Raw genomic sequence first — 25,337 nt, 5'->3', positions numbered from 1 at the left:
TCATTTATTATAGACACTCTCAGAATGCAATACAAAGCAACTGGTCCTCATCTGGAGACAAAACTCATTGTAAAAGGATGAGAGATGGCAGAGGAGAGGAGGATGTGGAGAAAGGCTGAGAGGGCCTGGTCCCTGGGCAGTCGCAAACTCCATCTGTCTAGGTCAGTGTTTCAGTGGCTGCTCACGGTGATAGCCAGTTTAGGGTGGCAGGGCCTTTGCCTTTCACGGGGCTGGCTGATGGTCACATGTCCAAGCTCCTGCACCCCTGGGAGGTATAGGCCCCTCCTAGTCCTGGGCTTCCCCCCCACCCCCCTTCACGTACTACCTCCTGGGATCCTTTAGCCAACCATGAAACGCTTAAGTACCATTGCAAGAGTGTATGTCATGAGGTTCCAAAGCTTCTTGTGTTCAGAGAAGTGGAGGGAGATCCTGGGCCATGGGTGTTGGAACAGAGGCCGTGAGGTCAAGTCCTAAAGCGCTCTGTGACCTGGCCCTGAGGGACAGGCCTTCCCGGTTTCTGGGAAAGCTCTCATTTCACATAGAACAGAACCAGCTCTTGATTAGCTAAGTATGGCTTCAATGAATTTTCACTTAATCAAACTTTTTGGGGTATCTATGGGCAGCTAGGTGATGCAGTGGATAGAGCACTGGGCTTGGAATTAGGAAGACTTGAGTTCAAATTTGGCCTCAGACACTTCCTAGCTGTGTGACCCTGGGCAAGTCACTTCACCTTGCTTGCCTCAGTTCCTCATCTGGAACATGGACTGGAGAAGGAAATGGCAAACCACTCTGGTACCTCTGCCAAGAAAACCCCAGATGGGCCTTGAAGAGTGGGACATAACTGAAGCAACTCATGAGTATAACAAATCTGTGTCTGCCTATAGAATTTGTCAAAGGCCTTTTGCATCATTTTCAAAAGTTCTTCCAACAGGCCTTCCTGATGAGGTACTGAGTAAAATCACTCACTAAATTCGGATGCAATGGAAAGAGGGCCGAACTTGGAACCCTAAGACAGGGGTCAACCTCTCAGCTCTGCCAGGTAGTATCTATCCGTCTGACCTCTCCAAACACTGTCTGGGCGCTGTGCTAAGGACTGGAGCAGTGGGAACAAAGCCAAGTGGTCTCCTGTCCTCAGGGCACTTAGATTTTTTAGGTCTAATCCACGCACCTCAGTTTGGTTTAGACCTGGACCAGAGTTGGGCCCGACACACGCATCCACTGAGGCTCGGTGTTCCTCGTCAGCACAAACAGCAGGTTCCCCCCGGAAGTCGTCAGGATGGTCAGACATTCCCGTTGGGGCCCTTGGAATCTGCCAGAAGCAGCCCTGGTACGGGTGGCCCAGATGGTCATGGGCCCCAAGGCCCCTTGTACTCTGCCTTGAGATGCCATAGAGAGCCCCACAGAGGGGCTTAGTCCAGGTGACCCAGGGCCAACCCCTTGACCCCAAACACAGCAGGGGCAGAATCTGGACCCAAGCTGGGAAACAGTGTTTACAGCCACTGTCTCTGATAAAGACCTCATCTCCAAAATATACAGAGAACTGAGTCAAATTTGTAAGAATACAAGTCGTTCCCCAATTGATAAATGGTCGAAGGATATGAACAGGCAATTTTCAGACGAAGAAATTAAAGCTACCTGTAGTTATATGACAAAATGCTCTAAATCACTGTTGATTAGAGAAATGCAAATCAAAACAACTCTGAGGTACCACATCACACCTATCAGATTGGCCAACATGACAAAACAGGAAAGTGATAAATGTTGGAGAAGACGACAGACAGGTAGCTGGGGGAGGGGATGGCGAAGAAGCGGCCCCCTGAGCTGCTTTGATCCAGAGGTGGGGGGTCGGAGATCCTCACACTCTGGGCACGGGGGAGGTGCAGGGATGCCGGAGATGGTGGGTCCTGGGTGAGGACTAGCAGCCCCGCTAGTCTCCAGTCCACCTGGAGACGTTGGCTGGGGCCACACTAGGAAGGGCTGTCAAGGTCAGAGAAGTCTGGGCTGGCTCCTAGAAGAGGGGGCCGCTGCAGCAGCATCAACTGGGCTTTAGGGGTGTCCTGTCCCGACTCTCCAGACTGCACCAACATGTATCGGCAGCCTTCCCAACCTGGAACATCCCTCTTACGGAAGTGGATGTTAGAAACTAAAACTTAATTAATTAAAAAATTTTAAAGATAAAAACAAACAGAAAGACACAAACAAGATCACAGTCATTTTATGAGAGGCAGCCTGGACTAATGGAGAAAGGACCGCCTAGGAGTGGGGAAGGCCTGAGCTCAAGACTTGTTTGTGACTAGGGGGCTCTGGGTGAGTCCTCAGGCAGGCTCGCTGATTGTGCACTTCTTAGTCACAGATGCCGGCTTTTGCTTGTCTGCGTATCTCTGGTGCTGGGCACGCAGTAGGCACTTAATAAAGGTTTGCTGACTGAACAGATCGTGTAAGATCTTAAAACAAAAAGAATCCAGACACAATTCCAGAACTAAGGTTGGAGAGAGAGGGAAAAGGAAAAAGACCTCAGCTGGTGCAGAAAGTTACTTCAGATGCAGAAGAGTCCAAGAAATCCAGCTTAGAAGGGGAGAAGCTCGAGAAAATCGCAAGCCGTGTTTCAAAGCAAAAACAGGTTCTCCACCAGAGCTGTGAATACTCAGAAGAAATGAAGCAAAAGTCAAATAAGCTCTAAAGGAAAAATAAAAGAGGAACGTGTAGCTTAGAAAAGAAAATGTAGCCCTTGCCCAAGTCCACAGGCTCTCTGACCGGGAGAAAACACACACCAGCGATCGGGGAAACCATGAACTGGCAGGAAAGAGGAGGACAAAAGCAAAAGACTGGGGGGGAAAATAAAAAAAAAAACAGGAGTAAGTGGAAGGTGTTGGATCTAAAACACAGCTGACCTGGAAGACAGGCCACGAAGAGCCACGGGGCTCTCCATGTTAAAGCTTCCATGTTAAAGAAGGGATCCTACAAGACCTGACAGCGGAGGGCAGGGGCATTTATAACAGTGCCTGGCGCATAGTAGGCACTTAGCATATGCTTGCTTTCTAACTTCTTGAGAAGAAACAAGTGTTCCTGCCCAACCTTCTTGTCCTCAAAGAGTCCTAAGGGAATTAAATAAGAAAGGCAGAGCACTCAGCGGCGGATTGGCTTTGTTCTGAGGGTTCTAAGAGGGAAAAGAGAAGGAAGAGTAAAAGGAATACAGTCAGTGTAGATGGGGAAGAAGGGGATGGAAGTTGGTTATTTCTGTTAAATGGAATGTGTGAGAAGGGCGTAGGAACATGGAGAAAGGGATCCTCCCCCCAACACTCCCCAGACCCACATCCCCCCTCCATGTAGGCACACGCACACACAACAGGGAAACAAATGAACACAGAGATGCCCCTCAGTCCTAAATTCGTAGCTGGAGGATAAGCTTTAGTGTTAGAAGAGACCTTAACTCCCTGGTTTTACAGATAGGGAGAGTGAGGCTAGGGAGAGGAAACCATTTTACAAAGAAATAACAGAATCCCGATTGGAACCCTGATGTTTGCCTTGAAATGCTCTGCTCTTCTCCCGGCAGCCAGATCCTCAGGCTCTGAGCAGCGTTTGTGTGTCCAGGCCCTCATGTACAGTGCCTGTGCACAGCACCCTCCCCAAGGTGTAGACGCTTAGACCCAGAATCCGGTCTGCGGCCTTCTACGGTCTTGTTAACCTGGCGCCCGTGACCTTCTTTCGCATAGTGCTTCGATGACTGTACTTTTTGTGTTTAAAAATGTGGCTCTGAGTGGGGCTTCATGGCCCTCGCTGGACTGCTGCCAAGGGACCCAGCACTCAAACGGGGGAGAAGCCCTACACTTCGGGGCTGATTCCGGCCGCCCCACACATCCTGAGGGTGGGCCCTGTTCGCTCTTTGCTCCCTCCCTGTGGGAGAAAGTGACCAGACAGTTCAGGTGCCTGATAAGATAGTGTGCTGGGACCCCTCTCGCCCCCCTCCCCCGGTGCTTCCACAATCACCTCATCGCCTCTCCCCCGAGGCACACTCAATCACGTGGCTGGAGCCTGATGCAGAGATTTCCTGGCAGTGAGGGCCGTCATATAAGCCTGCCTGTTTCACTACTGATTCCAGAGGGGTGTTTCACAGGCCCAGGGTGCCAGGCATCAGCTGACTCTTCTTCCCTCCCCACCCAGGCTTGGTCCACACCGCAGCCAGGAGACCTCCAGTAATGGAGTGAGCCGGGCTTTCTGGCTGTTACAGACTGTGCAGTATGAAGTCTTCAAGCACATGGGCTCAGACAGGTTGTGGTCTGTCAAGCTGGAGCACCTTATGCGGCCTTATGCGAGTCTTGCCGACTAAAATCCAGTGGACCCCTTTCAGCATTCCCCTGGTGGCGCCTGCAGGCAAGCCGCACAACATCAGATTGTTTAGGAATTTTCTATGGTGCCAAAGTCCCGATCCCACGCCCTCCATGTTGGGATGTGGGAGCCCTGGCACGGGGCTTCCTGGTGGGCTTATACGGCAAAGGAGTTGCTGTTTGACAAGTGCACCCCCACCCCCAGTTGGCAAAGAACTACCGAGAATTCAGCTGGCACAGGCCAGCTGCCTCCCTGGACAGATTGGCTGTGGCCCGGCCGAACAAGGACTCGATGGTGTCAGGGGGCGGGGCAGGCACCTCATATCCTTCGGCCGTTGGGCACCTGTGTGACCTCCAGCCGTCCCGTCTTCCCCCTTGTTTTTCACGAAGGGTTCGAGCGGATGCCCAGCCCTCGGTGCCGGCTTCCCAGGAGCCAGAGAACAGGTCTCCCTCGCCCCACCCCATGTGCCCACGTACAGAGGACTTGGCCAGTCTCGTCTTCTGCTGGAGCTTCTGTGGGGAGTTTCCATCTTTGGCCCCGAGGCCACATGTTGCGTTCCACTGACAGACAGATCATCCTTGTTGGAGCTCAGCTGCTGGCTGATCAGGACCTCCCCTTTGGGGTAGCTCCAGGCCTCACATGACTTCTTCCGAGACCTTTTGGAAGTCCCTCCTTTGGGGAGAGGATCGCTGGCTGAAGCTGACTTGGCATTTTCTTCCACTTAAAGAGAAGGTGAAAATTGTCGGGGCCAGAGTGGCTCGGGTTTGCGGATTTTGTGGTGGGTTTTCCCAAAGCTTATTGAGGTCCCCACATCAGGTGGCTGCTGGCATGTGAACGCTGGCAGGTCCTCAGTGTTCTCCAGAGCCCTTTCCAAATGGGCTCCCGGGGCCATGGGTCAAAGTGGTCAGACTTCCTTTTGTGTTGGCTGTCACGGAGCCTGCCATTGAGCTAGAGAATCTGATTGCTGTAAGTTCAGAGCGTGTAGCAGCAAGCGTGGCATTTTATTTTCTGGGGCGCAGCTTCTCAATCTGTCCAGGAGTTGGGCTAGGAGATCTCTGCTGTCTCTGTGGTCCGGGGGACTCCCTGAGTGTGTGAAGCCTCCCCATGTCCCTGTTTCTGGCCCTTGGAGTGAGCGCTGATGTTATTCATCCAGCTGGGCTCCATCCAGCCGCAGCAGCACCGGGCAGGATCTACTGCTGCTCCTGGCAGCCCCCTCCCCCCTCATTAGCTCCTTGCTGTTTTTTCCAGGTACCTTTTTCAGGGGCAGCAGGTGATATTTGCTTCTTTTTTTCTTGTCTCTGTGGAACTTCTCCAAGTCACAGCAACCCAAAAAGCTGAGGAGGTTCAGACCTGGGGTATGGGTCTGTTTTCAGGCAAGACTAGAGAATTGTGGGAGAGCCTGGCCTCTGCGGGAGGCAGTTGCTGTGGCCTTGGTTTTTGCACCGGGGGCGGGCATTGCAATGGTCTGGAGGCTCAGCACTACCTGGGACCCTTGGGCTTCGACCGGTCTGCCTGATGACAGCCACGGACAGATTGTCGTGGGTTCTGTTTGGAGAGACTCCTCGCCCCTGAAAAAGAGAACAAAGCATCCCTTTGTGTGCTGGCCTCGGAGCCTGGAGAAAGGGCCGTCTGGGTCCTCTCTGCCAGGCAGGCAGGCTCTTTTTCTACCAGAAGTGCCTTGCCAAGGGAGGCTCTGATGAGGAGCTGCCTTCTCTGCCTTGTTCTCTGCAGAGCCAAAGCTCCAGCCTTGCCCGTGGAAGACCATCACAGGCTCTGGCCTTGAACCTCTCAGGCAGGGTGCCTGTGGTGGGAGGAAGGAGGGGGCAGCTGGTCGTTGCGGGAGTCAGAGGCCTCTTTGTGGGGGATGACAGAGACCAGAAGGCAGAGTTAGAGCCTCACAGGTTAGAGCAGAGATAGAAGGTGAGGTGGAGAAGAGGGAAATCCAAGTCCAGAGAGAGGAGTGACTTACCCGAACACACCCAGCCAGCCAGTGTCAGCTGAGTGGCTCGGTCACACTCTAGACGGTTGGTTGATTCCTTTGGCTGAGGGGACCGACCGTTCTTAAAATACCTGTTTAGGGGTCAGAGTCCCCGACACTTCATTGTGAAGGAGTTTGGGGTCTTCTCAAGGTCAGGGAGGTGGTTCTTTCTTTTTTCTGTTTTCTGTTTTGGTGGGAGGGAATAAAGGAAAAAATTGTTAGGCCATTGAGCCCTTGAGGAAGGGTGGGTAGCAGAGGGTTTGCCCCCAGTACCAGGTCTCTGTTGAGAGTTCTAATGGGACCCCCTTCTTAGAAAATCATCAAATGCTTAAAATTCAGAGCATCGCCAAGGAAATAGATTCTCTGGAACTACAGTGAAGAGGCCAGTCCACAGCACTGGCTGGGCCAGTCCACAGCGCTGGCCGGGCCGCAGGATTCCCGAGGTCTGGCCCTGGCAGCTCTGCTGTGCTTTTTGCCTGTGGGGAGCAGGACCCCTCCAGGACCTTTCTGCCGGTCAGTTCTGGGAACTCTTATTCCCTGCCTCACCTCTGTGATCTATGGTAGCATTCTCCTGTTGACCCAGTTCTGACATGAGTCCCAAGCCCTTTTGGAAGATTGAGCCAGAGAGACTTTGTCAGCCCTCCGTAGGCTGCAGGGTGCACAGATAACCAGGGCTCAAGAGAGCCGTAGGGGATCGTACGTTGACCATGCTGGAGGCTGGTCCGATCCGCCGGGGGAGCCAGGAAACTTGAGCTCTGAGCTCTGCCTCAAGCTCATGCTGGGAGGCCTTGTTCTGTGCCTCAGTTTCCTCCTGCGGCAGATGTCCTTCTGGGGCTTCTCCCCAGGCCCTGTAGCGGTGCATTTTCCTGGCGGTAGCCAGATCTGTCAGCTTGTTGCCGCCCTCTTTAGCGGGGGTTTTGTTGGTGTTCAGTTGTTTCAGTCCTGTCTGACTCCTCGTGACCTCATTTGTGGTTTTCATGGCAAAGATGTGGTTTGCCATTTCCTTCCCCAGCTTATTTTACAGATGAGGAAACTGAGGCAAACGGGTGAAGTGACTTGCCCAAGAAGTATCTGAGGCTGGATTTGAACTCAGGTCTTTCTGACTCCAGGCCCCAGGCTCCAACCCGTGTCACATCAGTGTTTACTGATCAACTGTCTGGTTTGTAATAGAATCTGTGTCTTATCCAGGTGGAATCATTAGAGTGTTAGCTTTTGGAGGTCCACAGTTGCCTGGCCTGGCCTTTGTTTGGCCAGCAGCCGTACATGCTTGTGGGTGCATGTCTGTGCCTCCCCAGGGCTGCCCCTCCTTACACATGCACACGCCTCCACACACATAGACACGCACATACATACATGCACACGTGTAGACACATGGGCACACAAATGTGCACGCACATGTGTGCACACACATACACGCACACGCTTGTGCACACAATGCCGCTGGACTCCATAGTCATCGATACATCAGAAGGGCTCAGTGACCTCCTAATAAACCCGAATCAGGAGCCCCCTTCTCAAGGGCAGACTCTTGGGAGCAGCAGAGGTGGGCGTCAGGCTGCCCGGCTCTTTGTCCCCTACATGCCCTCTCCTCATTCCTGGAGCAGCTGCAGGCCACGGGGGGGAGCTCCACGCCCCGGCTGGGCCTGGCAGCTGTAAGCAGGAGATCGGGCCTTGCCCGTGCTAGGGTGCCAGGGACAGCTGCCACAGCCCTGGCATATTGCCTCTGGCTCCTGCCGAGGTCGTTCCTCCAGAGAATTTACTTTTAGAAAATCGCCCGTTGGGAGAGCCAGTTTGGAATCTTGTCCTGGCCCCCGTCACCCGGAACGCGCTGGCCCTGTCCGGGCACCGGCAAAGCAGAGATTACCTTTTAAGGCAAAGGACCGTGGTAAGAATCTGAAGGAAAAGAATTCCCTGGCATGCGACGAACATTCTTACTCCCTCCTTCTCTTAAATCAACCATTAGCAACTTTGAAAAGCCAGAAGAGAATGAAAAAAGGCCGAGGTCAGGGTGTTTGTTTCTCCAGGTGCTAGGGAGGCTCCGCAGAAGGCCTCAGGGTCTCGGACAGCGTCCAGCTGAGAGTTCAGCCTCCTTCCCTGGGCCTGGGTACTCACAGAGGGCCAAGGTGGCCGGCATGCGCCTCTAGGATGTTGGAGCTGGCGTCCTGGCGTCTCCGCCCACAGGTGGTGTCCTCTCCCCCACATACCCAGACAAGGACAGAAGGAAGACAGACACCCATTCCCTTGCCCTTTCTAACAGGACAGAGCAGGTCCGCAGGTGGCCACCTTGGGCCTGGCCCGAGCTGTCTGTGTGCCGAGGGCACTCCTTGCTCATAGGGGTGACCTCCAGGGATTCATGGCCTCCCTTTCCAAACCCAGCAGGAAGCAGGGAGGGGGCTTCTGAGCAGGCTGAAGCTCCGGGGCCCAGGGGCTGCGCCTGGGGGGAATCTTGTGAGACCACCCTTGCCTCCTGGGTGTCTGCTGTCTGCCTCCTTCCTCCTCAGTCCCCACTGTGACGGACCCACTTGTGTGATTTCTGTTTCCCTGCTGAGCAGCCAGTCCTCGGGGCCCAGCCTCTCCTCCTGTCCATGACCCCGCAGGCCTTGTGCTCGCCATGTCTGTGTTAGCGGGAAGGGCAGAAGCCCCGGGCCCTGGCCTCTACTGAGGGAAGCTGGGCCCAGCAGCTGCTTAGCCGGCTTCTCTGATAAGGTGGACTGGTGGTTTCTGGCGTTGGGCCACTGGACGGCAGTCTGGAAGCTGTGCTGTTCTCCGGTTTTGGGGCCGTCCCCACGGGGTTGTGAGGGGTGGTGATGGTGGCTTGACTTGCCTGGCATGTGCCACCCTGTCTCTCCCTGAGGGGTGCCCCATGCGTGGCAGTTGGTAGGCGTGGCCTGCCCCTTCTCCCCGTGTGTGTGTGTGGGGGGGGGGGCCCGCTATGAGTTGTCCTGGGCCAGTTTGCTCTCTGTGCTTCTTCTTGGTTTACAATGCATCTTGGTCAAAGGAGTTAGTTATATGACGTCATTGCTGTGGAGGGTTCGGACACCTGTGGGACGCAGGCCACGCTCTCGCTGCTTCTGGGTGTCAGGCCATCCCCCTTCCATGTGGCCAGAGGAAGGGGACGCACCAGCATTACCATAGCTTTGGGCCATTGAGGGCATGGGGGCTATCACTGTGGGACTGAGCGTGCAGTCAGCGCAGGGCAGGGTGGTGTGTGAACGCAGATCTTCCTGGTTCCGTCTGAGAGGAGCACCCATCCTTTACGCCACACGACTTTGCGGAGCGCTTTTTGTGGCTGTTTGTGTGTGTGCGTGTGTGTGTGCGCGTGCGTGCACATGCACACACCCACATACATGTACATGTGTGTGCATACTCTGTATGCAGCCACATACATTACGGTTGTGTGCACATACATCCACATACATGTTTGTGTGTTGTGCGCACATACCCATTCACATGCATGTGTGTGTTTGTGTGCACACTGTGCAGCGCGTCTGAATGCAAGGCCATATTTGCATACACGTGCAATCCACATGTAGTTGCTGTGCTGTGCGCACGTTCACATCTATGTACCCAGGGTCCTCGTGATGTGCATGGGGACAAGTTGCTCTCCTCCGCGGCTGGATCCAGAGGCAGTAGGAGAGCTCAGACGAGATTGAACGAAGGCCTTTCTGAATGCCCGGTGTGGGAAGGGAGCCTGCCTTGGAGCCATCCCAATCCCACCCTCTCTTCTGAAATGGCTCCCCCACTCCCGCTTTTCCTGCCCCCCCCCACCCCGCTGTCCTCAAGCTGGACAGCTCCCCACCCCGCAAGGGTGGAAGCAGTGGCAAAGGGCGAAAGGTGCCCTGGCCACGGAGGAGGACGTGGGGGAAGGAGACAGGCGCTGTGGCCAATGCGTTGCATCGCATTGCATCATCCGCTGTTCCCAATGAAGGCGGCTCCCTCTCTCGTCTCGGCCCTGGTGCGCTCTCCTTTCCCAGGGAGCTGGGCCACTCTTCCTGCTGAGGAGACGCCTCCCTCCCCAATCCTGCGACTTCCAGCCCTCTCGAAGGCCCCTCCGGTCCTCAGTCTGTCTGCTTGCGCCGGTGGCAAAGGTGAGTGCGCAGCTGCTGAGACCCGGCCGCACTCCTGAGTTAATCCAGCCCCAGACCGAAGCCGGCTAACAGGGTTTATTGCCGCCCTTTGCGGGGCCAATCATTGTGGCCCGGAGCCGAAGACTTCTTATCTAAGCCACCTTCCCTGCTGAAGGGTTTAAGTCAGGGCTGTGAGGAGGGTGGATTCCAGATAGACCAGGAGAATGATCGATGCCCTGACAAGTTTCCAGCCTGCTTCCCAAGTGGGCACACTACACACAGAACCAGCTTTAAGCCTCAGCACAAAAGGGGGAAAGTATCTGAAAAAGACCTCTGAGTCTGAGTGGACCCCAGGTTCAGTATGAGTGAGTAGTGTGGTCTGCGCTGAGAGCACCTGGAGAGGCTTGGGAGGCCCTGATCTCCTCCAAGCCAGAGGGTGGCGTCCCCCTCCCCACCCTGCCCCACATCCTAGACCTTAAGAAGACGTGGAGGAGAGTAGGAGTGCTTTCTGGAGGGTGAAAGGCCTGGAGGAGGCCCCGGGGCAGGGAGCACAGGGCTGAGGAGGAATCTAGGGGAGGCATGGGCGCTGTGTCCAAGTGTCAGGTGCTGTCCTGGGGGAGAGCAAGTGGCTTTGTTCTTGGTGGCCCCAGGGGGCAGAAGCCCAGGGGGATCTGGAGGGAGGAACTCAATCATTACAAGGAGCAGAATAGACCTTCCCCAGGGCTGGCGGGAGGGGTTCAGAGCCCCTGCCCAATCTTGAGAGTTTGGGGAGTGGACAGGCAACAGGTGGAGCCATGTTTCCTTGCCTCTCCTTTAAAGGAACACTCTGCTTCCTTCCCAAATTTTAAAGTGAAAAGTGAATAGGGGAGATGTAGCTAAGAGCAGCTCATCTGACAAAGATCTTGGCGTCTGAGTGGGCTGCAAGCCTTAGAAAGCATTTAGCCCAAATGCCTTCTTTTACAGATGTGGAAACAGGGTCATCACTTGCCCAAGTTCACACAGCTAATTAGTGAAATCTGCTGCTGCCAACCAACATGAAGGGCCTACTGTGTTCCAGGCAGTATGTTGAACACTAGGGGGAGACCCTACCCTCCTTACATTCAGTGGGGGGAGAAGGCATGTTTGAGCTTCCCAGCGATTGGCGACTTGAGAATGGAAAAAGGGAGGGGCACTAAGCTGTGGCTTTACAACCTCTCATTTTACAGATGAGGAAACTGAGGCCCAGGGTCATGGAGCTACCTAATGAACAAGGATTAAAACTCAGACCTTTCTGACCCCAAGCCTGGCACTCTATCTGCTGCTCCCCCAAGCAGCCTAATTGTGATGGGTTTTAAATTCCCAACAGAGAGACTTGTCTTTTAATGTAAGGGCAGTGGGGAAAAAATGAATAATGAATAAAACTGATGGGGAGTCTTTGAAGGTTGTTGAGAGTAGATGTAGCATGGTCAGAGCTGCTCTTTAGGGACCTAGCAGGTCTGAGGAAGGGGACAGTGATAGGGGAGACACATGGAAGGAGGGAGAAGGAAGAGCCCAGTGTGAATTAGGTGGAGGCAGAGGAGACCAGAGAGGACCTGAGAGCCAGAGAGAGAGCCGGAAGGAGGGGGGGGAGAGAGAGAGAGAGAGAGAGAGCAGGGAGGAAGGAGAGAGAGGGAGAGAGCAGGGAGGAAGGAGAGAGAGAGCAGGGAGGAAGGAGAGAGAGAGCAGGGAGGAGGGAGAGAGAGAGAGAGAGCAGGAAGGAGGGAGAGGGAGAGAGCCAGGAGGAGAGACATCTGCACAGTCAGGAAGAAGGAGAGCAGTTGGATTTGGGGACAGAGTGAGAGGAGAGGCCTGGGCGGCCGGGAGGGCCCAGAGCTCCTTCTGAGAGATGTCCAGATCTCCAGGGGCTGTGGGGCCAAGAAAAAGGGTTTTAAGGGAATTTGGGCCAATTTGGAGGCCACAGAGGAAGGTGCGGGTAGGTGAGGAGATGTTGGAAATGACGGTGAGAAGGGATGAGGCAAGGAGGTGGGCTAGAGAGGGAGTTCCTGACAGGGCCCTACCAGGGCTCACCCCTTAGAGGGAAAGTGCTGCCTGTCAACCTCCCTCTCCTCACTTCTGATGTCCCTGCATCTGCTCCTCCTTCAGGAAGGCTCTGTGTCCCGCCAGAAGCCAGAGACCCTCCTGGCAAGGTCTGTCTTTTGGTCTCCTGCCCTGGGCTTTGGATAGAAAGGCCCAGGAAGTCTTTCTTGATTGACAGCTAGAGGAAAGCCACAGGCAGGACTATCCCTGGGGCGTCCCCTGGGACACACACAAGATCCTCACAAGATCCTCGGCAGGATGCTTTCCTAATTCCCACCCTGATGGGTCTGGGCCCTTGCCACCTAGCTGGAGAATCCCTGGGCTCTGGCCTTTTCCAGATGACCTTTCAGGGTCTCTTGGCTCTAGTTGGTAAAGGAGGATGGGGCCTTCTGAGCACCTCTGGAGGGGAGGGGTCATCCAGCCCACCGTGGGCATCGCCTTCTGGTGGGCTACTTCTCCTTGAACACGGCAGGGTCAGATGTAGAGCTGGGAGAGTCCTTGGAGGTTGTCCCGTCCAGCCACCTCGTTGTACGTGTGCAGAAATGGGTGAGTGGAAGAGGAGGGGGAGGGAGAGGATCGTTGGCATTTGTGTGGCGCTTCACCAATATGATCTTGTCAATCCTCACAACAGCCCTGCACAGTATAAGGGCCATTAGTATCCCCGCTTTACAGAGGAGGTAACTGAGGCAGACAGAGGTGAGATGACTAGCCCAGGGTCACATCAGTTAGGAGGTGTCTGACGTGGGAGCGGAACACAGGTGAGTCATCCTAACACGCTGTGCGGTGGTGCCCCCGATGCCCAGGAGCAGCCGGAGGAGGGGGGGGGGCTGGCTGACGCCCTGGTTCTTGACCTCAGAATCCTGCTGCGTTTTCCCTATTCCGGGGCTCCCATCTGCAGCACAGTCAGAGCAGAAGGTAGATTGGCTTGACCAGGTATATTTTTCACAAGGGTTGAGTCCTAGTTTTCCATGGGAGGGAGAGAAATCTAAATGCTTGTTCAGTGGGAAAAAACCCAACCACCTAAGTCTGTTCCTAATGCTGTTCGAGGCCTGGGGCTTGGATGTAGCCTCTCTGGCCACTGAGGGTGTCCGTCCTGGGCGGCGCTGACATTTGCGGAGCCCCCAGCACGGTGCCCAGGGCTGAAGTTGGAGCTTTCTTCAGACCCTCTTCAGGGAGACAACTCTGTTCTCCTTAAGGCACCCGAGGGTCTGGACCTCTCCGGATGCAGCTGTCTGACGGGTCATCAGTTTGGGTGTGAACATCTGGGAGCTTTTACACCAGGTCTGCCCAACATAGGCCTGCCAAGCCAAAGGATTTTGGGCGGCCCGTGAAAAACGTCGAGGATGTAAAAGAAAGTAAAGATGTAATGAGTGCTTTGTCTGCACCCCGGTTCACCCGCCTTCCGCTAGTCACGACTGTGCCCGTCATGTAACTTGGCGGGTGTTTGCCGATGCACGCTCTTTCCTGTTTGTCACGTGACCTGCGACAGCCAGCCATCGCCAGTCTGTCTCTGGTCTGAGAGGAGCGAGAGCCGTAGCTTTTCACTGTGTTTTCGGTCATTATTGGCGTTGAACAGGAAAGAAGCGAGTGTGGCAAAGTCTTTTTTTGTGATTTCATGATAAATACAAATCTTAGGTAATAAGTATAATTAATTGATATTAATTGAAATTTTCCTTTTTAAAAAAAATATGGTTTATCTGCAAAATACTTTTATCATTAATTATACCTTCATTTGGAAAGTGAGCCGCTAAAAACCTGTGTGTGGCCTGTGGAGGTCTGTTTTCCAGGAAGGATGGACAGGCATCCTGTTCTCAAGTCGCCCGTTCTCTCTCCCAGCCGTCCTCCCCCCCAAAACTGTGGGGATGTGGCCAGAGGCCTAAGAGCCAGCGTCTCTCTTTGGAAGCGCTCCCGCTGGCTGTTGGGCCCGAGACTCTAGGCTTGTCATCCAGTCACACGAGGGTGGGCCAGCCAGCGGAGGGCCCCAGGGTCACTGAGCGGCCCTCCCCACGGGATGGGTGCGAGAGGGAGTCACCGAGGAGAGAGCGGATGGAGACTCTGCTCCTCCCACCCGCCGTCCTCGGCTGGGTCATCCGCTGCTCGGTGACCGTGCGCTCCCTTCTCCCTCTGCCTCTGTCTAGGAAGTCCAAGGCCAAGCCAAACGGCAAGAAACCCCCGGCCGAAGAGAAGAAACTGTACCTGGAGCCGGAGTACGCCAAGTCCAGGATCACAGACTTTGAGTTCAAGGACCTAGTGGTGCTGCCGCGGGAGATCGACCTCAACGAGTGGCTCGCCAGCAATAGTAGGTAGCCCTCCCCTGCACGGCCCCTTCTCCCTGGCCTTGCCGAGCCCCTCGCCCCCTGCGCCCCAGCTGGCCTCCCTGCTCACCCGGAGGAGGATCCCATAGCCCCTGGCTGAGGGGGGGAGCCCCCTTTTCTGAGCCATGGATTGTCACACACCTGTCGTGTGCTCCTTTGGCTTCTGCCTCCTCTGCTCTGTATCATCTGTGGACGTCTTCCCAGGGTCCTTCCATGCAGCACCTCCCTTGCCCCGGCTGCTCTTTGCTCCCCCAAAGTTCTGCTCTGTTCTTTGTGTCTCTTTGCTGGCTAGGGCGGGTGCCCAGCGGGGCTCTCGGGGTCATGGGGTGGTCAGACTGACTGTCCGCACCTGGAGCCCCTTCAGACAGCCTCTTCCTCATCCCCTTCTGTCATCTCGGTCCGTTTGTGGGGTGGCGATGTGGGGCCCTCCAAGGGGTCCTCGTTTGCCCTTTACTTCTCCCCGCTGATTCGGAGCAGGCTTGTGGGGGCTGGCAGCAGTCCGTACATTCTGCCACGTACCTGGGGATGACATTTGGTTGCCCCGGTTCCGGTTGGCTCTGTTTAGACCTGCTCTGAGATGTTTGAGACAAGGAGTTTTTCCCCAGTGAAGTTCCCCAGCTCTCCAGGCTGCACGGATTTCTATTTCGTGTGATCAGAAGTCCCAGGATTCTTGAAGGTCACGGTCACCTTCGGGTTGGGGAGAGGCCGCAGCCTTTGGCGTCCTTAAAGCGAAAGCCCCCATGGAGGGCTTCCGGAGCGGGCTCATTTTGCCGCGCTCTGTACAGAGCCTCGAGTGAGAGGCCACGCGTGGGCTTTGGTACAAAGGCCCTACCGAAGGGCTGTCCTGTGGCCAGACTTGCCCCAGCAGGCTTCCCGTCACACTCGGCTGGTGACATCTGTAGGTTAAAAGCCTGACCCGGCCTTGGGGGAGATGTCAGAGTCCCAGAGAGTGGGCTTCAGCCGGGGCTAGGAGGGAGAAGTTGGCTAAAGCAGCACTCATTGTGGAGCCTTGGTGGGCAGGGCACAGACCATGGCTCTGGGTTTGCAGGAACATGCCCGCTCTTTGGAGCAGGGCGGGTGCTTGTCTGGCGATGCTGGGACCTGCTAGCGCTTTCTTGCTCAGGTGCTCAGTGTGCAGGAAACGCCCCGTTTAAGGAACCCGAGGCTGTTTGCCAGGGTCCAGGCCAACTCTGTCCCTTTGAGGGGCTGCCCAGCGTTGCATTGGTTTTCATTTGCACCCCTAAAAACCGTGATTGGGTCATTAGTTTGCCTTGAAGCGGCCCCTGGGGGCGGTAACAGCAGCCCCCTGGCTGGCCTCGCTCTCTGCGGCTGTAGGGGGTTTGTCTCCCCAGAGCTGGGAGAGCTGGGCCTGGGCTCCACCATGGCCACACCTTGGTTTCTCTTCTCTCTTCCAGCGACCACCTTTTTCCACCACATCAACCTCCAGTATAGCACAATCTCCGAGTTCTGCACAGGAGACACCTGCCAGACTATGGCCGTGGGCAACACGTGAGTAACTCTGTGACCTGGGGGTGGAGGAGGGGTGGCAGTCTCTTCCACTGTTCCAGGAGCCGCCTCAGAGCCCAGGGTGTCTGGAGTTTGTCCCCTGCGTGCACCTGCAGGGGCCTGGGCTGGATCCTCAAGGGCTCTAGTGGGAGTAAATCTCAGACCCACGCAGAGGTTCCTTACCAGGTATGGGCCAAGTCAGGAAGCATTTACTACTGAAGCGCCTCCCGTGTCTCAGAACCAGAGGAGGCGGGGCTGTGTCCCCAGAGTGCCACATGAAACAGAGGACCATTCTCTGAAGGAAGCAGTGAAAAGAGCCAGGCGAGGCCGTGAACCTTGGTCAGTTGCACAGTCTTCCTCAGTTTGCTTATCCTTAGATGGCACAGTGATAATTACCATGCCTCTCACACAGTTAGTGTAAGAAAAGGGCTTAGCAAAACTCATCCAAGTTTGATAGAAACAGGAGCTGAGGGAGAGGACTGAGCCTTTGGAGGAAGAGGAGGGCCCGGAGTGGGGGGGAGGGTACCTGAACTGGGCCTTGATGGGAGACAAGGATTGCAAGAGGCAGAGCTGATGGGGAGGCAACTGCAAAGACCGGTGTGGATCTCACTAAGGAAATGTTCATGGCAGGGTGTTTTCTTGGGGTACGGTGACCCTGGGCAAGTCACTTCACCTCTGGTTTCCTCAGTTTCCTCATCTGTAAAGTGGGGGTAATAATAGCCTGCCTCCCAGAGGGGGTGTGAGGATTGAAGATCATCTTTGTAAAGTGTTTGGCACAGTGCCTGGCACACAGTAGGTGTTTAATAAATGCTAGCTACTACTGTTTATCATCATTCTTATTATATTACATAATCCGATCCTTCTGGTAACGTTAGGCTGGTTCTGTGGAAGGGGGTCCTACTGGGTCTCTGATGGCAGAACCAGGAGCAGGAAAGGGAATCCCAGAAAGGATTTAGGGCTGATGTCAGAAACAGCTTCCGACATTGAGAGACTGAAAAAGCAGCAAGGGGCCAGGTTGTGAAGGGCTCTAAGAGCCAGACAGAGGATTTTAGCCTCGAGGGAATGGGGAGCCACTAGAGTTTAAAATTTTTTTAAAAATTAATTTATTTTGATTTATCAACAATACTTCCATAACCTTTTGAGTTTTAAATTTTTCTCCCTTTCCCTCTCCCTCCCCACTTCCCTCCCCAAGACAGCACACAATCTGATATAGGCTCTACATGTACATTCCTATTAAACATATTTTCACATTAGTGATGTTGTAGATAAGAATTAGAACCAATAGGAGGAACCACCAGAAAGACAACAGAAGAAAAAAAAGAGCAAATGGTACGCTTCGATCTGCATTCAAACTCCATAGTTATTTCTTCATATGTGGATAGCATTTTCCATCATGAGGCCTTTGGAGATGTCTTAGATCCTTGTATTTCTGAGAAGGGTTGAGTCTATCAACTTAGTCATGGAAGAACGAGGCTGTCACTGTGTATAACGTTCTCCTGGTTCTGCTCACTTCACTCAGCATCAGTCCATACAAGTCTTCCCAGGTTTTTCTGAAGTCTGCCTGTTCGTCATTTCTTATAGCACAATAATATTCTGTTACATTCATATACCACAACTTGTTCAGCCATTCCCCAATTGATGGGCATCCTCTCAATTTCCAATTCTTTGCCACCACAGAAAGAGCTGCTATCAATATTTTTGTATATGTGGGTCTTTTCCCCATTTTTATGTTCTCTCTGGGATATAACCCTAGAAGTGCTATTGCTGGGTCAAGGGGTATACACATTTTTATAGCCCTTTGGGCATAGTTCCAAATTGCTCTCCAGAATGGTTGGATCCATTCAAACTCCACCACCAGTGCATTAGTGTTCCAATTTTCCCACATCTTCTCCAGCATTTATCATGTTGGCCAATCTGATAGGTGTGATATGGTCCCTCAGAGTTGTTTTGATGAGCATTTCTCTAATCAATAGTGATTTAGAGCATTTTTTCATATGACTATAGATGGCTTTAATTTCTTCATCTGAGAACTGCCTGTTCATATCCTTTGACCATTTATCAATTGGGAAATGACTTGTAGTTTTATAAATTTGACTTAATTCTCTATATATTTTAGAAATGAGGCCCTTATCAGAGACACTGGTTGTGAACACTGGAGTTTATTAGGAAGGGGTGTAACATGATCAGCCCTGCACTTAAGGAAGGGATCAATTTGATAGCTAAGTAAAAGATAGACTAGAATAGATACGAGATAACCTGAGGTAGGGAGACCCACCAGGAGGGCATTGCAATAGTTTAGGCCTGGGGGTAGGGGCAGGGGAGAGAAGGGTGTATTGGGGAGATGCAGCAGAGGTGAAATCAGCCAGAGAGGCTGCAGAGATGAAACTGACAAGAGAGGCTGCAGAGATGAAATTGACAAGAGATGCAGCAGAGGTGAAATTGACAAGAGATTCAGTAGAGGTGAAATTAACTCAGAGATGCAGTAGAGGTGAAATTGAGGGGCCTTGGCACCATGTAGGATTTGGGGGGGAGAGAGTGAGGAGTCCAGATATCCCCTAGGTTTTGAGCCTGGGTGACTAGGAGGTGGTGTTGCCCTCCACGGTAATAGGGAAGAAAGGGGTTTGATAGGGAAAGAAAGTATCCATAAACAGAGAGACTGAATATGAGGGTGAACCTGGGCATGTCTGTTGGAGAAGATGGGGGTAGCCCCGTGGCCAGTAATCTTTATAAGACAGTCAGCCTGGATCTATGAGGGGCAAGGCCTCAGTTGCAGCCCTGGTGTGCTCTCAACTGACATCCAGGACCAAAAGTCACCAAGGGAGTAAATAAGTGAGGTCCAGGACATGGTGTCCTGTGGTCTCCTGTGCTGTGGCCCTCGCAGTTGGGCTGGGCCCAGGGAGTGTAGAGGAGAACTGCCCTGTTCAGGTTGGGGAATGCTGCTGTTTCTTGCCTTGAAGCTGGATAAGGCCCAGTTAATAAAAGAGTGCACATGATTAGGAACCTGGGCCACCCCACCCTGCATCTCTGCTGCAGCCCTGCAGCATTCAGGCTGGACCATTGAAAGAATGAAAAGAAGCATCCTTGTGGATGGACAGCCTGAAGAACTGAGTGAGCCTCCCAGCTGGAGCGGGGATCCTGGGACCCTGCAGGGCCTTGAGGAATGGCAGTCCTTCTTTACCAGCCCTCTCACATGTGCCTCGTTTGCACAACCACTCCTGAAAAAGCCTCGAGGAGAAAGCAGTGCTGAGCCACCCATCACCATGCTCTTGTGCTCCCGACTGAGCTGGAGCATTGGTGGCTTGGGCTGTTGTGTAAAAGATGTAGGCGTGACAAGGACCCTGGCCTGGCAAGCAGGAGGCAGGAGTGCTGCAGACTGGGGCATGACATTAGCAAACACTTCCTAACTGTACAGTTGGAGGGAGCATTGGGAGTAGAATTGGGGAATGGGCTGGTGGCCCTTCAACTCCGGCCATCTCTGACTCTGCCATTGATTTGCTCTGTGGCAGTGAGCAAGTCCTGTAAAATGGGTGGGTTGGGCTCGACATGCCCATCAAGACAAGGAAGGTGGTCCCACTCGCCTCCCGGTTCTGTTGCCTGGGAACTTTACACTCATGAGAGAAAAGAGGGTTACTTTGACCCAGCTTTCACTTTGCTTAGAATCTTCAGATCTGTCGACAGATCTTTCTTGGGGCCCTCCAGTGTGCTGAAGCTGGAGAATGGGGGGCCACCCTGTGCTCCCCTCCCCCGCCAAGGTCCAAGAGCTCCCCAGGACCCCGACTAGCCAAGCCGGAGCCGCTCCAGTCAAACCCGACTTGGCCAGAACTTCCTGTACAATGTGACATATGGGACTGCCATCCAGCTAGGGCTGCCAGAGCTCCCCATCTCCACTGCCGGGGCAGCAGTTCTTTTAGGATGGCTCCAGCACTTAGGAATGCACTTGGCCTCAAAGAGCTGACAGTCCAGGCCGAGATGGAAAGAGTGGGGAATAGAGGAGCAAGTGCGATCGTGCTATATTGGGTTCCATGCCCATCACATGGAGGTGGGTTTCTAGAGAGAGCAGTGCTCTGCACACCTTAAAGCAGTATGGAAATGAGTGCTGTTACCATGACAACCCACCTGTCAGTTGGCTGAAGGTTAGTACCCATTTTAGAGGGGAGGAAACTGAGGCTTTTCAAAACCCAGGCTTGGTCAAGGTTGCTCAGCCAGAAGAGTTGGAATACAAAGCTGTGTTTTTCAACATGAGATCTGTCAGAACAGGAGAAGGGGGGCCTCCTGGCCTGCCTTTGGGGAGTTTTCACACAACTTGGGTGTCACTAAGGACACTAAGCTTGGGCCACCTGGGCTGGGCCTTCCTTTCTTCCTCAGAATCTTTAGGAGGCTGTAGGTCAGGAGTGGGTCCTGAGAGACTGGCCCTGCCCCTGGCTTGGGGCGTTGTGCTGCCTCGGCCAGGACTCCTCTGTGAGGGCTTCACCTGCCCTCGGCTTCCTGGGAAGCTTTTGTGCCACTGGCCTTGGGAGCCCCTGCTGGTGCCCAGGAGGCAGGGAGGCCAGGATGCTGCTGCCTGTGCCTCGTCAGGCCCTGCACTCCAACGCACATCTTTGCCCTTCCTAGAGCCCCTCGGGCGTGTGCTCCCTCCCGTAGGGCAGATCTCCCCACCCCACACACACACAAACACACACACACACACACACACACACACACACACACGCACACACGTCTGTGGCCCCCCCTGCAGGGTCATCTGTACCTACACACTTTACAAACGGGCTGTCCTCCTCCTCCTTCCCTCCTTCCTCTTCCTCCCTCTCCAAGTCTCGGTCCTCACACCCCAGATCCTTCCTCAGCTTCAAGCCCCTGACAGACCCTTTAGTGTGAGGAGAGGGCAGAGGGCCCGCCCAGCGGCAGAGATGCAGCCCAGCTCTCTTGCTTTCCCAGGAGGGGAGGAAGGGTAAAGGAGTCAGCAGCATTTGACCTCCTGCAGCATCAGCTGACGCCGAGGCTGTGGGTAGGGAATAGGGGAGGAGAACAGTGTCAGGCTGCCGGAGGCCAGCCAGGAGGAAGCAGCCTGGCTTGCCTGGGTCAGGATGGGATGATCTATTGTTGGCCCAGAGGAGCCAGGCAGGGTGGGGCCCCGTTTCAGGCCTGACCTGACCCAGCTCTGCAGGCCCCAGGCTTTTCTCGGCCAGTGTTACACGTGACCTTGCCATATCCAGATTGTACCCCTCCTCCCTCTCCTCCACACAGCTCACCTAGGAGCAGGGACGCTTCTTTCTCCTCAGGACAGCTCGCTGGTCTTACGCTTACACACAGGAAGGGCTTAATCCGTGTTTGTTACATTGGCTAGGAAGCCTCTGTAGGGCTGGTGTTGTCTTGGGGCCGGCTGAATGACCAGGAGGAGGCGGGGCCTGGGAGGAGCTGGCCACGCCGCGGGGGGTGGGGTGGGGGGGAGCCCCACCCTGCCCTTGGGGTCACGTGACTCCACACACCCAAAGGCTCCTTGACGCCTTGCCCCTAGGCAATACTACTGGTATGACGAGCGGGGGAAGAAGACCAAGTGCACGGCCCCCCAGTACGTCGACTTCGTCATGAGCTCGGTGCAGAAGCTGGTGACTGACGAGGACGTCTTCCCTACCAAATACGGTAGGCCTGCCCCCCGCCCCGCCCCTGCTTCGCAAGGCCTGCCCTAGGGCCCCTGGGCCCTCGGCTCCTCAGAGAAGGGAATGGGGGGCCCAGGGTAGGAGGCTTAGCGTCCCTCACCTCGCTGCCTCGCCCCCTCCCCTGTGCTTTCTGCGAAGTTGGGGAGCCTTACCTTTCCCCAGAGACCTTGGGGTGCTTTCTTTGTACCTGGCCTGCGGGGATGGGGTAGGTTCTCCGGTTGGCTCTTGGATCAGGCGCCAAGATAGGGGGGATGGCGGAGAAGAAGGGGAGGCACAGTCCCCACCCACCCACAGCTGAGCTGATGATCTCATTGGGGGCCCTCTGTGCGATGCAAAGAAAGACCACAGGCCCTTTCTGCCCCCAGAGAGCTTGCATTCCATAGCACACACACAGAAAAGTAAAGAGAAGGGGATTGGAGGAGGAAGAGAGCCTGATCCGTGGGGGGAATCTGGAAAGACTTCCTGGAGGAGGCAGCCCTTGAGCTGAGCCTTAGAGGCCGAGCGCACTTCTGTAAGCGAGCGTGGACAGTAGTGTTGCAGGAGCAGATGCTTCCAGGAAGTGTTTTTGAGGCTGGGTCCCTGAGGGAAGTATTGCAGAGGGGCCGTGGCTCGGGGCCCTTGTTGCTGGGCCTCTGGGAATCTGGGCTCTGGGCGGCCTTGAAAACTGCAGGAGGCCCCTGAGAAAGGAGGCAAGGGGCTGTGAGTGCCCTCTGAAGGGATGGTGTGGGAAGTTCGGGCCATGCTGGTTAGGATGGAGTGATGCCTTGGGATGTTGAGACAGAGCCGGGCACTCTGCCCCTTGTGGCTGCTGCATGATTTTAACCAGCTCTGGGAGAGAAGGCGGGTTTTCTCTGGCCCTTCCCACTGAGGCTCCTGCGGGAGAGCTCGAAGAGGGCTCTCCTCCCTTTGTATCCCCAGCCTGGCACAAAGCAGGTGCCCGGTCGATGTTTACTGACCCAGCAAGTGAGCCCCACTTGGCAGAATTTTATTGCAGTCCATCTCTTCCTGCCCTCCATGGCCGTGTGGTGTGGCCATTGGCTGAGCAGTGGCCGGGCGTCTTTGACCCCGAGATCTTCTCCTCAGTCCAGGAGAGCCTGTGCCAGTGGGGAAAAGGGAAGGGGAGGGAGGCCGGAGGCCTGGGTTCTGCTCCCTCCCTTTGAGCCCCGCCTGAGCCCCGGGTTCTGACGTCACCTTGTCTGCCCCATCCCAGGCAAGGAATTCCCCAACTCCTTCGAGTCGCTGGTCAAGAAGATCTGCAGATACCTGTTCCACGTGCTGGCGCACATCTACGCGGCGCACTTCAAGGAGACCCTGGCCTTGGAGCTGCACGGACATTTGAACACCCTCTACACACACTTCATCCTCTTCATCAGGGAGTTCAACCTGGTTGATTCCAAGGAGGTCACGGTCATGGACGACCTCACGGAGGTCCTGTGTAGCGGGGGTGGCGGGGGCGGTAATGGCAACGGGGGGAGCGGCGGCAGCGGAGGGGCACAGAACCACGTGAAGGAGAGATGAGCCTTCCGTGGGGACCGGGACACGCACGGACCTTTGGAAAGAGAAACCGACCCTAGTCTATATTCTATTTCTGCACGTGCTTGCGGGCGTGGGTGTGCGCGCGTGTTTGTGTGTGCGGGTGTGGTTCTGCGGGTATGTATGCACACACACACCCACGCGCACACCGGCACGCGCCTGCACGCTCACGGACTCAACAGTGGACGTTCCGGAGATGGGGCAGCGGATGTCCCCAGGACTCGTGGGACGGGCGCCATCGCTGCGCTGATGACATTGGGGCTTGTCCTGGTTCCCTGCTCGTGGCTGGATGGGGGAGCGTGGGGGAGCCCCCCCGCTGGAGCGGGGCTGGTGTTTGGGCCAGTCCGTGTTTCGTTTTGTTCTCGGCTTTTTCCTGTCCTTGGTTTCCTGTGCAGAGAACTCGCTCCCAGCATTCCGTTCTGAAAAGTGACTTTTCCTTTTGAAGTGGATGGATGGGCAGAGCTTCTCGCCTGGGCTTCTTTCCTTTGGTTTCATTTTTACCTGGATTCCCCTCGAGCGACCCGGCCTCTGCCACCTGGAGGGCTTCTAGACAGGCCCAGGCCTGCTATGCCCCTCCTGCTCCAGATTTGCAACTGAGAGAGTGGGCGTGGCCAGGGGAAAAGAAGGGTGTGGCCGGGGGGGGTCACAGGAGAAGGGCCAGGGCCTTGACATGGCTATGTCGGCTTCTTTTAGTTCATCTTCAATAATGATAATAATAATAAAAAAGAATCCTCCAACAAGCCTGAGGCCAGTTTCATGTCCGTGTTTCCAGTGGCCACTGTGGGAGGTGGGGAGTGGTCATCTCCTTCTGCCTCCCCAGAAATGGCAATAGCTCCTGGCTTCCTCCTTTCCTGGGGATTGTCTGGCAAGGCAGCTGTGGGGCCTCTGGTGCCAGGTCGCTGCTGGGCCAGGGATCCCGGGAGGACAGCCCGGCATTGCCACTTCTGGTGGACTTAGGGAAGTGGTGCAGCCCACCCAGGAGCCAGCCGACCCACCTGTTGTGGACCCGGTGAGTTACTGGTACCTGAGTGCCCAGGCCAGGAGCTGAACTTCTAATGGGGAGGGCAAAAGCATGTACATACACAAATAGGTGTCTGCACGTGTGTATACACATGAGCACCTGCAATGTAGACACGTGGCCAGTCACCTTGGGGAAGGGACCCAGTTGGGAGGCAGGGGGCAGGCAGGGAAGACCTCTTGCAGAGAGTGTCAACTGAACCAAATTTAGAGGGAGACCCAGGATTTTAAGAGCTTTCCAGAGGTAGAGGCAGCTGGCTTAAAGTGGCATGTAGGTCATCAGCCTGGAAAGAGAGGAAGGGGTCAGGCTGTGAAGAGCCCTAAGTGCCAAGCAAGGTGCTTCATCTTGGGTCTGGAGGTAAGACAGAGTGACCATTGAGCCAAGGACAGGCCCTGTCAGGCAGGCCCTGAAATACCTCAGCTGAACCAAAACAGGCAGGGCCTAAAATCCAGCAACAACAGAGTCTTTATTAGCAGGAGAGGTAAGTAAGGAAATGACATTTTGCTAAAAAATGTCTCAGACAACGAATTAACTTGAATACTTTACGTATATTCATCAAATAGCACAGCCACTAAATGCCTAAAAGGAAAGACATAGAGAAAAATAGACAGTAAATCTGTAAGAGTGGGGTCCTATGTGCACTCATTTCAGAGCTAGACAAATCTAACTGAAAACCAAACAAGAAAGAAGATAAGGACTTGATTGGAATTTTAGAAAAGTTAGATATGATAGATATCTGGTAAATGCTGAGCAGGAATAGAAAGGAATTTGCTCACCTATGCATGGTACCTTTAGAAAAGTTGACTGTGGGGGCAGCTAAGTGGCACAGGTGGATAGAGCTCTAGCCTTGGAGTCAGGACCTGAGTTCAAATCCAGCCTCAG

The 25,337-nt window shown here is 54.6% G+C and overlaps 1 protein-coding gene across 2 annotated transcripts in view; it reads left to right on the top strand.

The window, feature by feature from the left end:
* The window catches only part of MOB2 (MOB kinase activator 2), a 101,436-nt gene extending 77,253 nt beyond the window's left edge, over positions 1-24,183 (top strand). For both annotated transcript variants that reach the window (XM_027860181.1, XM_027860180.1), the window contains exons 2-5: positions 14,565-14,725; positions 16,157-16,250; positions 21,763-21,887; positions 23,115-24,183. In XM_027860181.1, the coding sequence (XP_027715982.1) occupies positions 14,565-14,725; positions 16,157-16,250; positions 21,763-21,887; positions 23,115-23,422 (688 nt within the window). In that variant the 3' untranslated portion in view covers positions 23,423-24,183. The remainder of the gene's footprint in view (positions 1-14,564; positions 14,726-16,156; positions 16,251-21,762; positions 21,888-23,114) is intronic.
* Positions 24,184-25,337: the final 1,154 nt, after the last annotated feature.

This window comes from Vombatus ursinus, unplaced genomic scaffold (assembly GCF_900497805.2).
Source record: "Vombatus ursinus unplaced genomic scaffold, bare-nosed wombat genome assembly UNPS02014176.1, whole genome shotgun sequence".
NCBI lineage: Eukaryota > Metazoa > Chordata > Mammalia > Diprotodontia > Vombatidae > Vombatus > Vombatus ursinus.
Note: the sequence above shows the minus strand (reverse complement) of the source record. Positions and strands in the feature narration are given on the sequence as shown.